General features: G+C 48.9%; 1 protein-coding gene across 3 annotated transcripts in view; it reads left to right on the plus strand.

Annotated features, from left to right (window-relative positions):
- Window positions 1-15,945, plus strand: part of LOC144129125 (major facilitator superfamily domain-containing protein 6-like) — a 27,671-nt gene extending 11,726 nt beyond the window's left edge. Inside the window, exons 2-5 of one of the 3 annotated variants that reach the window (XM_077663045.1) lie at window positions 4,260-5,765; window positions 12,272-12,493; window positions 14,164-14,374; window positions 14,405-14,767. In XM_077663045.1, the coding sequence (XP_077519171.1) occupies window positions 4,260-5,765; window positions 12,272-12,493; window positions 14,164-14,374; window positions 14,405-14,621 (2,156 nt within the window). In that variant the 3' untranslated portion in view covers window positions 14,622-14,767. Of the gene's footprint in view, window positions 1-4,259; window positions 5,766-12,271; window positions 12,494-14,163 lie in introns of all 3 variants that reach the window. The other 2 variants (XM_077663044.1, XM_077663046.1) reach the window with 2 other exon arrangements.
- The last annotated feature ends 1,428 nt before the right edge of the window (window positions 15,946-17,373 follow it).

Consider the following 17,373-nt stretch of genomic DNA (forward strand, 5'->3'; position numbering starts at 1 on the left):
GCCAAACGGCAATTGTGTTCCGGTTCACAAGAACCCTGCAGCGGCGTAATGGTTACAGCTGTTGTCATGGTCGCCATGGGCAGAACCAAAGAAAACTATTCGCAGTTAAATATGGCAAGCGATCCAACTCTACTCTGACTATCGTAGTATCTGTGACTTTAGATTATAGGCCAACAATCACAGGAGTTGTGTGTATATAAGTGCGCTAAGGGCGGGGATGACGTAAGGATACTACGTCAATTCAATTCTATTCGCTTTCGCCCGTTGTTATATAGGCTCAAGCACTGCCGCGCTCCCATTAGTGCCGTGTTCGGCCACTGACCAGTGCCTGCGATATTAGAATGGAATCGACTAAAAAACTTGGGGGACTTCTGAACCACATTCCTAAAGAAGAAAACGCGATAGCATTTACGTTACCAGCTGTGGTGTCTGCGATGAATGTCTGATGTTTGGAAAACTCCGCTTTGGAACCGGTTCCATTGCCCTTTAGGGTATGCATGAGTCATCACCTTCTAGAATGTTTCTGCACCTTCCAATAGATTACTATATGAGATTACATTAATCCGATCATCTAATCCGGATTAATTCAACCACGAATCATCACTAATGGACGTTAAACCATTATCTGGGGTGGTCCTGCTTTCAAAATTTGGGGCCCCTTAGCAGTTCTTTGGAGTTTGCCAACTTCCAAATTTTGGCGGTCCTCAGATCTCCAAATTTGGCAGTGTCCTCTTATTGACCCACTAGTGGTCACGCGGTGTTGAAGATATCACGACCCTCTCAATCGCATTCATAGATCGCGGCGTGTCCTCACGTCGCTACTGGCGCAGTGTTGCAGCGGTTACGCTATGCGCCACTGGCCCGGTAGCTGGCGGTTTCAAACACGGCCACCGGTGGAGCTGGAGACCGCAGTTACTCTTCTGGAACCCCCGTAAGGCTCATGCGCAGCGCCATGCATGGTAGGCAGGTGGCACTGCATCGGGTTTGACAACGCTGGCACATTTTCTCGCAGTCCGGTGGGTAGGTTGTGATAATGTCACGAGATTCCGTCATCTCTCGACCAGTCAGGGAATTTTGTGAAAGAGAAGCCGCAATTTTTTTGGTTCTATTCACTTCTATTCACTTCCTGTTTAGTTTCTTTATGTTGTTCCTTCACCATTGACTAGTACGGCGTTATGCCTCGGCAAACGCCAGTACACCGAGATATGGAACTAAATACAACGATTTGATTGCAATGCTATTCCAGTTTTATTCTTTCCTACCTTCGTTACTGGCTCGAGCAAGCAAAGCGCTACTTAACAAACGCCGCTATTTGCCAACAGACGCGGCGGAATATATACATGCAATGACATCGACGAAATATGAGGTTTTGTTATAGAAACTGGCCTTGCAGGCAGCAGGGAATCAACAATAGGGAAAGGCTGAAAGGGGGGGGGGGGGTGCTCAGATCTCTAATCCAGGTTTCGATGAGATGATATTTAAGGCGAAGACAAGTCCTTTTGTCGAAGCGTTGGCCAGAGGAGGAGTAAGCGTCCCCCCACCCCCTACTTCTTGTTGATTTTATGCCCTCAAGAATTCCATCTTCCCTGTCCGATGTCTTCCTTAGTCGTTCAGGCGCAGTTTTACACCGGGCCGTGTCTTGTAGCGAGACGGAGGAGCATAGGCCCACGAGTGAGGGCAGCCGCATCGACGTTGCTTACGACACTCGGCTGACGTCCCCCCGTTCGATGGCCAGTGTTACTATGCACGCTGATTCTCGGACGACGCTTGAGCAGCTCGCTACCGCCAATGAGGAAGTGGTCGGGGCCTCCGGAAAAGGTTCAACGCATTCGGCCGGCCTTCGTCACCAATAGACGCGCTGACAGCCGATGGGCAGAGGGAGACAACAGCCGTCCGCTTGCCCAAGACGCGCTCCAAGGGGCAGGGGCTTGCCGCTGAGAATCTCCGCAACCATTCGGTAGCCGCAGTTCCCCGAAGGCATCAAGCCACAAACACTTGCCGTCTCCCCCTGGCAGTCGCTCAGTTACGTAAAAATGAGCACAGATTTTAGGTCGCGACTGCTTCCGCAGTTAGCCGCGCTTAGTCGTGGTAAAACTTACGCTTTAATATTTTATCAGTTGGTTCTCAAGACCCTTTTTATTGCGTGCGGAGTATGTCCTGGGGACGAGTTTCTGCGGTTCAGACATAACGACACATGCACCTCTTTGACAACGAGGCATACTGAATGCGAATGGCGTTTGCAGAGGGACACTGAGGATTTACTAAGGTTGATCTCAATCTCGATCAGTGTTTCCAGTTCTCTAATGACAGAAGGCCTACTGTTATTGGAAACGGAAGTTCTGCAACCTAGAAAAGGACATGCACTGCCGCCGGCAGTTTCTTCCATGCAAACTGCGGTGGCCTCAATATTTCTTTTTTTGACTACAATGGATATCGGAGGCCAGATCAGACCGTCATCCACTTCCAGGCACCGATCACGGCGCCCATAACAGCTTCGACACCCCCATCAACAACTTAGTTTTAATCAAGTAGCCGGAAGTAACAGCCTGTTTTTCAACTACGACACGCCTTTTTATGCCGAGAGAAGTGAACAGAGCCATTAAAAGCCGAAAATTTTTGTTTTACTAAACTAAAAAGTTGGACGGAGTTGGATGGAGTGGGGCTTCAAGAGTAATAAGTCGACAATGTCTCCAACCTTTATCTTGAACCGCTTACGTTACGGAGATGCACAAAACCATTAGCAGCATGCTGTGGGAGAGCTAAAAATTTCAAATTTTTTGTTTCCCTGTACTATAACCACCAATGAAATCCGTCATCCATCATAATCATTTACTAGGAGTACGGCTCGGAACAAACCGTTCGTTGCTTTCCTGCTTTTTATATTCTTTATTTCTGCATTCATTTGTAAAATCTTCCTTTGTAATGCCTCTTCTGCAAAGAAAATTTATTGGACCAGCAGCATCTTCTAAATAAGTAAACAAATAAATGCCTAAATCAAAAGGTCTCCGCCTCATGACAGCCGCACGTGAAGGCGAACATCTTCCATGCGCATTTCTTGTGCGGTCATGAATACTTGCTGCAGTTTCTCTCGTTAGTGAAATATCTGATCACGGCCCAACATTTAATGCAGTCTTTTGTTTTCGCTATATACTGGCACCGGGCGGCTGCATCATACAGTGACGAGAGAACAAATGTTGGGAAACGCACGTGACTCGTAACCATTGCCTGGAATGATGATGCAATTTGCATGCAACATTGCAATACTAAATTTCTGTTGCATTACACTTAAATTAAAACACACTGGACGCCCTCTCCGCATGCAGCATATTCGTATGTTCGCGCTATATGCACGACTGTAGGAACTTTCGTAACGACTTACGTGTATGGGACCTTCATCCTGTGTAAATACTATGACGCCTGAATCAATCAATCAATCAATCAATCAATCAATCAATCAATAAATAAATAAATAAATAAATAAATAAATAAATAAATAAATAAATAAATAAATCACTCAATCAATCAATCAATCAGATTTTCGTTTCTATTGTGATTAGAATCCCGATAACCAATACAGGCTTCCGAAAGTGTCTAATTGGCTTCATATTTAACATCTTTCTCTCTTTCGGGGGCTGTTTTTTTTGTCGCAGAAAAGAAATTTTCAGTCCAAGCTAGGAATGCTAGACTCATTTAAGAAGCCTCGCTTGGATAAGCCAATGACGCAGGTGAGAGCTCGACTGATCACACCAAGCAAGCGTTCGAATCCGTGCCCGTGACAATCATTACTGTATATAGCTTAATATATGTAATGAGCAGCATTTTCTAAAAGCAGCAAACAGAGACTATGTATAGCCGCAGTTACATGAATGCGACAGAAGTCGACTCCAGACCGCTTTTTGAGAGAAAGCAGGTTTTGAGAAGGAAGGGCGTGACTCCTCGTCTTCTCACTTCCACGACATTTTTTGCACTTTCCCTCAAGAAGTTGGCTAGTTGGGACTTCAGTAGCATTCATGTAAACGCGGCTTATGTGCGCTGTGTGCATCAGTGCACTCAGATACTTCGCACACCTGAGCCAACAAAAAGCCCTGCCGCATTGTTTTGAGGGGCACATATTGTTCCTGTGTGTGCGCCGATATGCAGCTGCTGGCATATGTCAGGTTGTTGCCTTTAAAAAACTTGGGTATGCATAGTGTGCGAACAGAGTTCAGAACGCCCGAGTCTCTGCACCACGGAGCTGAGCGCACGCTTTCTGCCCGCAGGCACGGCCTGCCTGCTGCCCTTCCTGACGGTGCACATGCGCCAGCTGGGGCTCAGCATCGAGGAGACGGCCATCATCTACAGCATCGTGCCGTTCGCCCAGCTGCTGGGGCCGTACGCGGCCACTTTCCTGGGCGACAAGTACGGCAGCTACAAGTGCGCCCTGCTGGGCTGCCTCATCCTGACCGCGCTGTCCGGCACCAGCTTGCTGCTGGTGCCTCAGGCCCTGGGACCTCCGGTGCCTCCGCCGGCGATCCACCTGCACTGCGGCCCGTCGCTGCAGCTCGAAGTGGTCGTGGACCACTGCGGCGACGAGCACGGTGCCTGTCCGGAGCCCTCGCCGGGGCTGGCGTTGCCCGTGCTGCTGTCGGACTGCAGCCTCGAGTGTCCGGACGAGGACTGGCGGCACGCCATCGACGAGACCGGCATCTGTTTCACGGACGACTATGGCAACAAGGAGTGTCACGTGGTGAGCGAGAACGACACGCTGGCGCGGAGCACATCTTTGGGACTCTACCTGGAGCCTGCCAGAGACCCCGACCTTCTCTGCCTACACCCGGTGACAGCCATTACGTGGGAGAGCAAGATGTTCCACAACGTGTCCTGTCTGAAGCACCTGCCGGACCAGGACCACACCAACTGCTCGCTAAAGTGTACCGTCGAAGACATACCGGAAGTGGACGCTGTTTCGGCCGCTGACTTCTGGCACGCCGAGTGCACGCCGCCCGAAGGCAGCGACCGCCGCATCACCATCTCGGTCTACTTCGTGCTTCGCATCATATTCCAGGTGCTCGTCTCCATCTGCTTCACCTTGGTGGACGCCACGACGGTCTCCATGGTGCACACGTACGATGGACGGTTCGCGTGGCAGCGGTTCTGGGCCATCGTGGGTTCCGTGTTCTCGGCACCGCTGTCTGGCTTCTTTATTGACTTGAGTAGCGAGCACGTCGTGACCGGGTTTGACTACTCGCCCGCCTTCTACATGTTCAATGTCTTCACCGTCCTGACGGCGATCTTCACCTACGTCCTCGAAATACAAGTTGCCACTCCTGGCAAGAACGTCTTCTACCGCGCCCGGGGTCTCATGAAGCAGCCACATTTTCTCAGCCTCTTCCTGTTTGTGCTGTGTCTCGGAAGTGTCTACGGTTTCCTCGAGTACTTCCTATTCTGGTACCTTCTAGACCTTGGCGCCCAAAACTACCTGCTGGGCCTGACCATTTCGATTGGAGGTCTGGCAGGCTTTGTGTTCCTCTACGAAACCAAGTGGTTCATGGACAAGCTGGGCCCCGTCAACGTCATCGCCCTTTCCGGGCTAGTTTACTGCGCCAGACTGGTGGGATACTCGTACATTGGCCAGCATCCGCTGTGGTGTATTCCCCTGGAAGGACTGGAAGCCATGACTTTTCACCTGCTCTGGGTTGCCATTGGCACCTACGGCACGCAGATTGCACCGAGAGGGCTCAAGCCGACAGTGCAGAGCTGCGTGGGAGGAATTTATTTCGGTCTCGGTACGTGGTTGAATCATTGCCTTTTAACACTGTCGTGCATGTTGACAGTCACACGGATCATACTATCTAGCCAGGGACACGCACGCGGGTCATACAATCTAGTTATTGTGTTGGACTGCCAGCATCCAGACTTTTTGTAAATGTATCCGAAAATTGAGCGTTGAATATACACCTTTACGGGCAGCGAATGCATAAAAGCTTCACTGCACTGCAAGATTCTCCTAAACATAAGATTATAGTGGTCTCTTCATGTGCAGCTGGAAGAACACATAACAATGTTGTAGTCACTTTTTAAAGCACATAAGCAATACTTTTGGCTTCGACAAGGATGCAAGATTATCTTTAGCAGGTATTCGTAACCTAACACACGCTGCAAGTAGTGTTCCTTTATGTACAACACGACTGCATATTTGTAAGCTTCCCACTTCTCAAAATTCTAATAATAACGTATGTAGATGTTGATGCATGTGCCAGTGATATATTCTTTGGAAAAGCGCGCACGCCAAAAAAAAAAGTTCTTTTTTTATCCCTTAGTCCAATTTCTCACGCCAGGAGAGTCGTCGCGGATGCATCGAAGTAATCTTCAGAGACACCACTATGAAGGTTCCTGATGCTCATATGAAGACCGGAGCGGAAGGGGTGCTTTGTTGGATTGCTAACGCAGCTGCCGGTCTAAGCCGCGTGATATTCCGTTCACACCTCAGTACTTAGGTGCATTACAGAGCTGCGACCGTAGTGAAGCCGAAACTGTCCGTTAAGATATTCCTCGTGAGACCAGAGTGGTGCTTCGTGGCGCAAACTGAGAAGTTATAAAAGCCATTGTTACTGAAATAAATTCAGAAGAATACGGCAGTGGTCCCGGATCAGCATCACTGAGCATGCGCAGAAAACTCGGTAGCAACTCTGTGCCTGTGCGGCTGCAACTCCACGGTGAACGTCGCACTGCCAGTTGGTTTCTGCAAGCCTCCATAGCTGTAACAGAAACATGCTTGATTAATAGAGTTGAAGAAGCAATGTGTAGGCATCCTTGAAGTATTAGCACAATGCTAGCGACGCAACATTACGACAATATCACAAAAGGCCGTCTCCTAGCCGTGGAGAAGACATGACCGCACACCGTAGGTCGCAGAAGAACCGACAACTGAGCGAGTTGGTGCATCATGGGCGTGGTAAATAACAGCGCAGTGACGACGGACACGTACGAAGAAAGAATATCACACGTACGAAGAAAGAATACGGGCAAGCGCTTGCCCGTATTCTTTCTTCGTACGTGTCCGTCGTCACTGCGCTGTTATTTACCACGACCGTAGGCCGCATAATCGACAGTGGGCCATGCGTGAAAAGGGGGCATTTCCATTTCTTCCAAGGAAGGACCTATCCGTCGTCCGTCAATGCGTTGTCTGCTAAAAGACAAAGCTGCTGGTTCAGGACAGGGTTAAATGGAGGCCTTCGTCTTGCAGTGGACATAGTTAGGTTAATGACATTGACGATGATTATGCACAAAAGGTACGCTGTGGGCTTTTGTGATGCCATAGTTGATAGATTAGAGTTGCTTTCGAGCACCTGAAGTTATAATAACATGCCCCAGGATTTCAGTAGGTAGCTAAGCACAGCCGCCGCAGTCTGGATCGAACCCATGACCTCGCGCTCAGTATCCACTCCGTCCGACAGGTCACTGGAAACTGGTAACTACTGACAGGGTGCTCATTGAAGCCTGCCGCTGCGTCGCAATTACGGAGAGTGCCCGCACTTGAGCCGGGCGCCGTTACCCACGGTGCAGTGAGTGGCGTGAGTTACCCCCAGATATGCAGCGCTCCGAAAGAGCGGTCGCTTTCGCCAACGCCGAGGGAGGGGGGAGACACACGGGGCACGGGTGCGCGTTTTTTCCCTGCGCCGGCGCGGTGGACGTGACCGATAACCGGCGGAGGCAAGCACGCGCGCGGACTCCGACCCTGAGCGCCGGCCGGACTGACGCGCACGCGAAGATTGTTTTCACCGCCGCTCAGAACGTCTTGTTTGTCGCGGCGAGGCGGCGCTATCGGCTAGCCGCCGCTGCGTGCGCTCTCGCCGACAGGTATGCCCTGGTGATGGGACGGACCGGAGACAACAAAAGAAAACCGCGCGACGTGCCAGCACCGTGTTAACAGCCTTGTTCTGCCGGTGATAAGCAATAGGAGCTGGGGTCCTGCGGGTCTCCGTGCCCAAAGGTGTCAGTCACTCGCTGCTTTCATATGCGTTTTTTGTGTTTGTTTTTTTACGGAGCTGCACGCGGACATCCCTATCGCGGCATACTTAAGTCTGGTCGTCAGTGTGTTTGGAAACCGCAAGCTTTGTGCAGTGGAGCCCCTCTTCAAAACCGAGAACGGTGCTTGCATGCTCAAGTGACCGCTGAAGAGGAGGTGGTTTAGAGAGCGAGAAAGCAATTTTGTCTAGCTTCGAAGCCCTTTCCCGTCTGGACAGGTCACGTATACGACTGGGCTTGCAGCGTACTGGTTGCGGCCATCGACTGCTTGAAGTCTGCGCGATGGTTAGGGTGGATGGTTTTACTACTGGGAAATTCCTAGTCAAAGCCCACACTCCGAGCTCGAGCTTTTCACTTGACCAGTCACCTTCTGTCTTCCAGTACCCAGCCAGCGGTGCCGTGCTGCAGGCTTAAATTTTGAGTGGGGTGCCTTTAGTCCCGAGGACCGCACTGTGTCTCTCCATTAAATACTGACACAATGCACCAGAAGTACTGTGCAGCGAACGGAAGCAATAATAATAATAATAATAATAATAATAATAATAATAATAATAATAATAATAATTGGTTTTTGGGGAAAGGAAATGGCGCAGTATCTGTCTCATATATCGTTGGACACCTGAACCGCGCCGTAAGGGAAGGGATAAAGGAGGGAGTGAAAGAAGAAAGGAAGAGAGGTGCCGTAGTGGAGAGCTCCGGAATAATTTCGACCACCTGGGGATCTTTAACGTGCACTGACATCGCACAGCACACGGGCGCCTTAGCGTTTTTTCCTCCATAAAAACGCAGCCGCCGCGGTCGGGTTCGAACCCGGGAACTCCGGATCAGTAGTCGAGCGCCCTAACCACTGAGCCACCGCGGCGGGGCAACGAACAGAAGCAAAAAACCTGTTTTCTGGATGCTGACTTCGCTAAAGGCACTGGGCGTGCAATGTGTTCCTAGAAACGCGGCAGTATAAAGGAACCATGAAACGGTTCTGAAGAGTGCCAATAAATGTGCTAATTGCGCCGAACGAAAGCTTTTCACAACAAGTATCCCTATTAATATATGGTACTAATGATTATTGTTATTTACTATCAATGTCTCATTCTGAAAGGATGGACATTAGCCTTGTGCTTTCACTCGAACCTTCAAGCTCGATCGATAAGTATAAAATACAAATGGTTCTCTCTTTACTAAGGTCTCTCGTTTCTCAGGTCGATTAGTTTATAAGGCTATCCCCTTACCGTGGTAATAGTCAGTTTTTAGCGCTGTACCGACTTCTAGCTTCGCGAAAAGTGGGTGTACTGTTAAAAAAAAATCTAATTACTTTTTCGGTAGGCCTAAACACACTCATGTGGCACATCGCGTTGTATCAGACGGTTTCGTGATTCTCTTGACGATCGCTTCTCACAGAGCGAACGAATATCTTAAACCATGAGTAACGACCCTGAAGCTTTGGGTACGTAATAAGCTTCTAGTGTGGCGGTTTGCACGGGCATCATTTCATACTCTAACGACCTTGCGTGGCTAAATGTTAGAGCAATATTACGACCCGAAACAATAGACTGGGGCTTTGAAGCATACTGTAGTAGAGTCTCGTAACTCGACCACACGGAGTTGTTAAACGTGCACGGGCGTTTTCGCATTCCGACGTCGTTGAAATGCGGCATCTGTATCCCGGACTTAATCAGGAAGCACGTACTCCGTTCCACGGTCACTCAATTTCCGCGGCGTGTTTATGACGTTGTGGCCATCATATGTGACACATTTGAACGTATACATACGCGTTGTGTGTGATAGCTTTGTTCACTAGTGACGTCGTGTAACGGCTCATTAACAGGCGTGGTGCAAACTTACCGAGCATCATGCTGCGCTATAAGTTCCTGTGAACAGATTTACGAGGCCTGACAGGCACTGACGCTGCCTGCTGTGCCAGTGAAGAAACTGACTAATAGAGAAACTCGAAGTGACAAAAATGCTTCGCGACTGCAGTCTTTTTGTGGAGACAGCTCCTGCTATTATGACAGCAGATGGTGAACGGGACGTGCAAGGCATGGATTTTGTGCGAGGCTACGAAGTCCAGTGCACTTTGTTGTTTCGTGCAGTACTCGCAGCTGAGCGTGCACCTGACAGTAACAACCATATACTACCAAGCTGCTGAAGGAGACGCTTGCACTAGTCACAATGAAGTGTGGTGAAATATGGCCGCTTCAACGTCTTCACGGAGAAAGCAATATTCTCACCAGCCGACAAACTCATTAAGCTTCCTCGTTCCCAAATAGTTTTGGCAGCCAGCTAAACACAAAGGTCGGGTGACGACATGTAGCGGTGCTGCGTTATGTACGTTTTCTTTGGCAGGCTGGTGGGGTAGTTAACGAGAAAGATGATGACTCAGCTCGCACGCTTCAGATAATGACGTAACACTTTAATATTAATTGCGACCGCCCTGTTCCTGGGGCCGCGATAGGGTCAATATGTCTTGCTTTTTCTGATTGCCTTTTTTATTGTTGGCGCTTGCGAGTCATCTCATGGCTCAGTTTTTTTTTTCTACTTTTCAAAAAATCTTCTTTCTCCGGTTACTTTTTTTTTTCCCCTCCTTATCTGCCGGTCCTCCGAGAACACCCATTTCTTAAAGGTGAAAACCCTTTCGCTGCTGCCTGATAGATAGCTTCGCCTCAAGGGATACAGCGATGCCGTGCAGTCGCACATCGGGAACAGAGGTATGACGCGGTGCGCCACGAAGATGAGATGCACGCAACAGGAAGCGACCTCTACTCTGTAGGCGATGATGAGAAAGCCACATAAGTATAGCGATAAAGCGAGACGCACTAACAAAATGAGGTCAGAGTGCAAAACGAATTTAATCGATAATTGGGCACTGAAACAAAATCTTCGGCATTGTGCTAATTTGGGCCGGTTGGTATATATCTTGATAAAAGGAAGTTAAAGCAGCACACAAACGGAACTCTGAGAGCAGATAGCAGATCGTCGTTTCTGTTCTCTGAATCTTTTTTTTTTTGTGCTGTTATAAGTTCCTTTGATAAGACCTGCTCTTGCAGAACTCAACCCGTGCTGGTGCGCTCTTTTATTGTGCTCCTTCCTGCTGTTGGAGATGAGAAACCTTCACTTTTATTTCTAAAACTTACTTGGTTTCAGCGTAGCATTGTCAGAACTGTGCACGCATCAAGCATATCAGGCCATTTGAAAGGCTTTCGGGATAACTTGTCGCTGAAACGACCACACGGCTAAGGAGTGCGTCGTTTCAATGAAAATATTGAAGGGAAGGTGTTCATGACTGTTTGAGGTGGCTTCTTACGAACTCTTCCGCCGCATCCAGTGATACTTTCGTTAGCTAGATTTCTTCCCCAACGCTTACAATACGAATATTCAATTCCACTATATTATTGGTCGTTGATGTTTCATTAGGCGTACCACAGGGTTCTGCTCGCGATCCACTTCTTTTCTTGTTGTACATTAATAATCCACCGCTTCATGTTTTAACAAACAGACGAGTGTGCACGGACTATTGTGTGCCTTATTATGCAATTAGATCACATCTGGATCATGACGTTAACAAGTCTTTCTCAAACTTCTGTAAGTTGTGCGCTGCGTAGCAAACGAACATCAATTTCTCCAGAACTCTTCTCATGTCATTCTCCAGGTGCACATCTAATTCGTTGTTCATATACAGTCGAACCTAGTTATAACGGAACGGTTTAAAACGAAGTAATGGGTATAACGAAAGAATGACGATTCCCCTTAGAAGCTGGGTCAACGCGGGCTACAACGAAGCCACAGCTATAACGAAGCAATTCCGAGGCCCCTTCAGCTTCGTTATAACGATGTTCAACTGTATTCATTCCAGGATCATTACAGGACAGGTACGTATGCAAGGCGGGCCCGAGGGGACCGTGTTCGCCCGCTCACTGAGCCCCCTCCGCCCGCAGCAGCTGCCGAGGCAGTGCCCTTAAAAAATATTTCTTTAGACAGTCTATATACTGTCCGTAGACTTCTGTCTACAGTCTATAGACTCTGCAGACAAAGCCTAGAGAACAGTCTAAAGACAATAAAAATCATATAGACAGTCTATAGACAATCTATAGATTTATGGCCATACACTTTTCGTAGACTTTAGTGTATAGGCAGTCTGTAGACTATGAATAGGCAAAAAGAAATATCTATAGGAAGGCAATAGAGTCTATAAGAAGTCTATAGAGTTTCTATAAACATTTTTATAAGGATGTCTGTGCAACCCTTTTCGGACTGTCGCACCCTCGCGCAGGTCGCAGCATGGGCAGTCTGGTGGGCGGCACCGCCATGTACTTCCTGGGTGCCGAGACCGCCTTCCGCATCATGGGCGGCGTGGCGGCGGTCGCGTCACTCTCCTACGGCTGCTTCTACTGCTGCTGCTCGTCGGCCGCCGCCGTGCTGTTCCGCGCCAGGTCGGCTTCGCCCGCTTCTTCCACCGCGGCGCCAGCGTCGCCGCAGCAGCGGGTGGCAGCGGGTCAGTGCGCCGTTGCCCCACACCATTTCTCCACGTCTAACACAGTTATGACGATGAGGGCTGTAGTGGTGGCGATGACGATAACAGGCTCTTTCTCTGAAAAATTAAGTCAAAGAAGGAGGAAAATATATTTGGGGAACTGGATCATAATTGATAATTACGCAATTATGAAGGCGTTTACGAATGCATTACATAATACAATCCACTACAGTAATAGACAAATTTACATACTAAAAGTGTACCTATTAGACCGTAGGCGTATTACAACGTTTGGAATTTCGGCAGCGTTTGTTTGGGCCCTGTTGGCTCGTTTAACAACGGGATTTTAAGCGCAATACTTCAACGCACGAACACACGAGCGCCTGTCCCGTCTCCTTTTGTGTTCGTGTGTTGATGTTAAGTTACAAAATCCCGTTTTTAAATAACGTTTGGAGATGGAACGTTTGTCAGATTAGGCCTAAATTATTCCGAGAGTTTGTCACCTATAAAGGATACTATTCGGTGACCACATACGTTATAAACTATATAGCTTCGGAAATTAATGCTCTTGTGGAAGCACTGTCTGGCTCCAGATTCCGGCATAGTTGATCACGAGGAGGAAAGTAGTATGCTAGTGTTCAGAAGTTCGGACTCTGAAATGGCGGTTTCGTAATGCCCACAGCTGTCTTAACCGGCATTATATATTGTAATATCTGAGTGCTATCTGAAATTTCGCTGATGCTCTAGAGGCCACGGTGGCACTTTGTGGTACCACGCTTTTTTAAAACACTTGACCGGTGGCCAGATCTATTAGCACAACACTTATTTTGCAAATAAGAGCCCTTAGCTATCTACAGCGGCGAGTAGTGAATGCAGCACCATTAACGCTTACAAGTGACTAAAGCAAAGGGAAGGCTTTTCAGCTTGTGCAGGCTGAATGAATCGCAAAGTTTAGAATACTTGTTGCGCGATATGTATGTTAGCATAAGCGTATACCTTTTCAACCAAAATCCAAAGTAAAAAAGGGGGATGGGTGAAAACGAGGTAGATTTATGTCCAGTTAGTTAGCCATTCTGCACTAGGGGGCGCACGCTCAGAATTTGCTGTTTTTCCAGGTAGAAGATAGGAAAATAGCTATTCGGCACCCTCGGGGCCTCCTACCCGCCGAGCTCATGTCAGATACGCCAGAACAGAAGCGACAACGGTAGGCAAGTAGGTTCTGCCGATACGTCGCAAGTTACTTCAGCTGCTAGGTCTAAAGTAAACGAAGGCAGTATATTTATGCTACTGGTTCCTTTTACCAGTATCCCTCAGTCGGAAAATGTCTGTAGTGTAAGGATGCAACGTAAGGATGTAGTGCAAGGATGAACAAAGAGACTGCTTTAAACGAGGATGACTGTACTACTGGCAGAAAAAGTTTACAGAATGCGAGTGTGTGGAAAAAAATGATTTCGGTTGAGTCACGTAATCCAGTCCTGTGAAATGTGCAAAGGTCAGATGGACGTGCATGCTCTATAACAGAGTTACAATATCCTTTTTTTTTTCTGAGAACACACGTCCAGAAAGTTTTTCGCGCCGATAGTACATAACCGGTCCTTTTGACGAAATTCATCAGGAGCGGTACGGTTATTGTCGACCAGCATCGAAGGAAAAGGCCAAAACCATGCGCTGTTCTTGCTTTTTTTTTTCAGGCTCCATCGCAGAAAAAACTACGTCGTCGTCTGCGGATGCTGCACCTCCTTCCACCACGACGTCAAACGGGCCGGCGTCCAACGGGGTGCCCAGTGCGCGCGAGGTGGTGGTCAAAGTGGACGTGCAGCCAGACGACGACGCAGCCGCACACGCCGACCACGAAATCACCGATCAAAGGACCAGTGACAACAAAGCCACCGACCAAGGAGTCCAAGGAGTTCACGACCAAGGAGTTCACGACCAAGGAGTTCACGACCAAGGAGTTCATGACCAAGGAGTTCACGACCAAGGGGCTCACGACCAAGGAGCTCACGACCGAGGAGTCCACGAACAAAGAAGCATTGACCAGGGTGTCGTAGACAATGGAGTCGTCGAAACGACCGCTGCACCGGCTGAAGAATCTGCCAGAGGAGCGGATGGTGCAGACGACGACAGGGTGGAACCAGAAGGCTCCTAACGGCAAACGCGGTTCGAGCCGCTATGAGAACCATTGTCGCGATAGTCCGTGTCAGCCGCTCTTGAGGAGCGCCGTCGACCCGTCGATCGGAGCGTGTCGGCACGTTTCGAAGGACACGTTCAGCACCACGAGTACGAGGTGGACATTTTCGGGACGTTCGTGTTCGGACTCTACTAGCTCATTACCCCTCACATACGCCGAATGCTGGTTGCTGGCAAGTTTATCGTGAGAACGACAGGAAGAAGTAGACTTGGAGTGAGAGGATAAGGAAAGACTCCTTTAATCGCAGCTCTCGTGTGGTGTCACGTGGATTTGGTAATGCTGATTGAAGTCAGGAAGAAGCTGTCGAAAGACGAATTCGGCTTTGTCGGGCAAGGGTTTCTGGACACGGAGGACGGACTTCTCTCCCAGTGTATTCTGCAGTCCTGAGCACCAAATGCCGTGAGAATTCCCGGGCTGACTGACGTCACATTTCTGGACGATCCTGAAGAATGTGCTGTGCAAGTTCGCGAAGTGTGCGCCGCCAGTGGTCGACAGAAGGCTGCTGCGAATGAAACCATAGCTCCCGGAGCGCATATTCTTAATGAATCCATCAAACAAAGCAGGCCATTTGAGTAAGAATTTTTGTGCCTAGCTGCGCTACGCATGAAAACCAGACTCCTTGCTTACCTGACGCCAAACCATGCGGTGTTAAGAAGAGCACTGAAGCCGCCTTGCCTGCCGCTGGTGTCGCGGGTAGGCCGGCGGGCAGTCCCTTCTGAACACGCGTACCCCTGCTCATGGTCGTGGCGTGGCTTTTTCGGTTCACCTGTGTTAATAGCAAGTGCATTCTGATGCCCATGCGAAGCAACTTTTCACCCTAGAAGCGTTCAGTTATAACTGATTTTCACGTCTTATTAAATCTAGGATGGTAAAATAAGAATAACAAGTATCCCCAACTTACTCCTCTGTTTTCCTTCGACGCAAATGGAAACTCGAAGTGCGCCGTATTGTAAAAAGTACTTTCCGCTTGCGTACACTAAGTGGCATGTGCGAGCAGCTGGTGATACGCGTTCAGACTGTGAAAAACTCATCCTCGCTCGCTATGGAACGTCAGTACTTCTGCTTTTCAGTCCAGCTCCTCGCGTGTGAGTCGCAGCGAATTGTGCCGACCTGTTGCCTGGAACACCAGTGGTGGCCACGCCAGAACGAACGCGCCGAGCGAACCGCGTGCACAACTAGGCGACTCTCGCTCGCTACGGTTCGCTTATGGTCGCTGGAATATTTCGGCGGCATTCAGGCGAAGAGATGAGCGACTGGATAAATGGTCACTTATGTGCGCATACGGAAACGTCTGTCTTTCTCTGTACCTGCTTTTCCGCCATTGCCAGCATACCTGTGGTTCAGTACACAGCGATAATACTGTGCGCTAAGACAGAAACAACCCAAGGTAAGTAATCCGCCCCTGCCAGTGTCTCTGCGCACAAGGACGTGCATTTGTTCCGGGCAACATCGGGTGAATTGTGCTGCTCCTGAATGATTCAATGCTGTTGAATATAACCGAAAATAGGTCTCGCCGCAGCAGAATTACGTCGTTGCAACGATGAACACCGGGCGTTGTATACTGCGAAGAGCGAGAAACGATCTTACCGGTGCTCTGTAGGAATTAATACTGTAGATTTAGTAAAGAGGTATCACCACTCTTACAAACCTTGAAAAACGACTGTTCTACGAGGCTTTCTACACGTGAATGTTTGTAGCCAGTCACCTCATCTTCGGGAAAAGCTGAAGTCCCGCATCTGGCTGCTAACAAAGAAAGTAACGTACAGCGTTGGTCAAAAGTTCCCAGGCCATATGGTCTGCTTTTTAGCGGCATATCCTGCCACTTATCATAGCAATAAAACTATCAAGGTTCTCAGAGGTGAGAATGGTACTTCTCCTATCCTCTAAGAGATCTTGGGCTTCGATGGTGACGTAACTACCCGACTATAGCGCTCGAAGGCAGACCCTGTGGCCTGGGAAATATTGACCGACCCTATACGTTAGTTTCTCCGCGTGTTTACTATTGTGTATCACAGTCTTCAATATACCGACAGTCGGCGCCACTGTGTCTGTGTGGCTATAGCTCGCTTCAAATGATGTATGCATTCGCTGACAATTATGGATTTCAATCTTTCAAAGCATCGCCGGACGCCTCAGCATCCGCTGATCGGCAGAGGCTGCTTTAACAGCTGCTTGTGTTGGCTCCCCATGTCTGCACCGGAAATCTGGCCTCAGAATAGGAAGCATGGTGGGAAAAGCGCGTTTTCCACCATGCACCTAAATCAACTCGCCCAACTTTCTGCTCTAAGCAGAGTAGGAAGACGCGCATTCGTTGAAGCCTCCGGAATGCATATTAAGGTCATTTCTTGTAATGTAGCGAAAGCTACATCGGCCACGAACTCGCAGCTTAATAATAATAATAATTTGTTTTTGGGGAAAGGAAATTCGCCGTGCTCGCATTCCTACCGTGGTCGCACCGCACCACGTGATCAACCACGTGACTGCTCGCGTGACCAACCGCGTGACGAACCACGTGACAACAACTAGCCAGGCAACCAGACTAACCTGGACTTGCAATCAAGATTAACCAAGGCTAACCAAGCTATACGCCTAAGCTTTCGTTACGTATATCCTGGCATAGCCGAGCTAAGCCACTGCCAATTATTTTCGAGCAGTTTGACGACGCTATAAAACATAGAAGAACGGGCATCATATACTCCAGAGGCAATGA

The sequence above is a fragment of the Amblyomma americanum genome, chromosome 4 (assembly GCF_052857255.1).
Source record: "Amblyomma americanum isolate KBUSLIRL-KWMA chromosome 4, ASM5285725v1, whole genome shotgun sequence".
In the NCBI taxonomy this organism is placed as follows: Eukaryota; Metazoa; Arthropoda; class Arachnida; order Ixodida; family Ixodidae; genus Amblyomma; species Amblyomma americanum.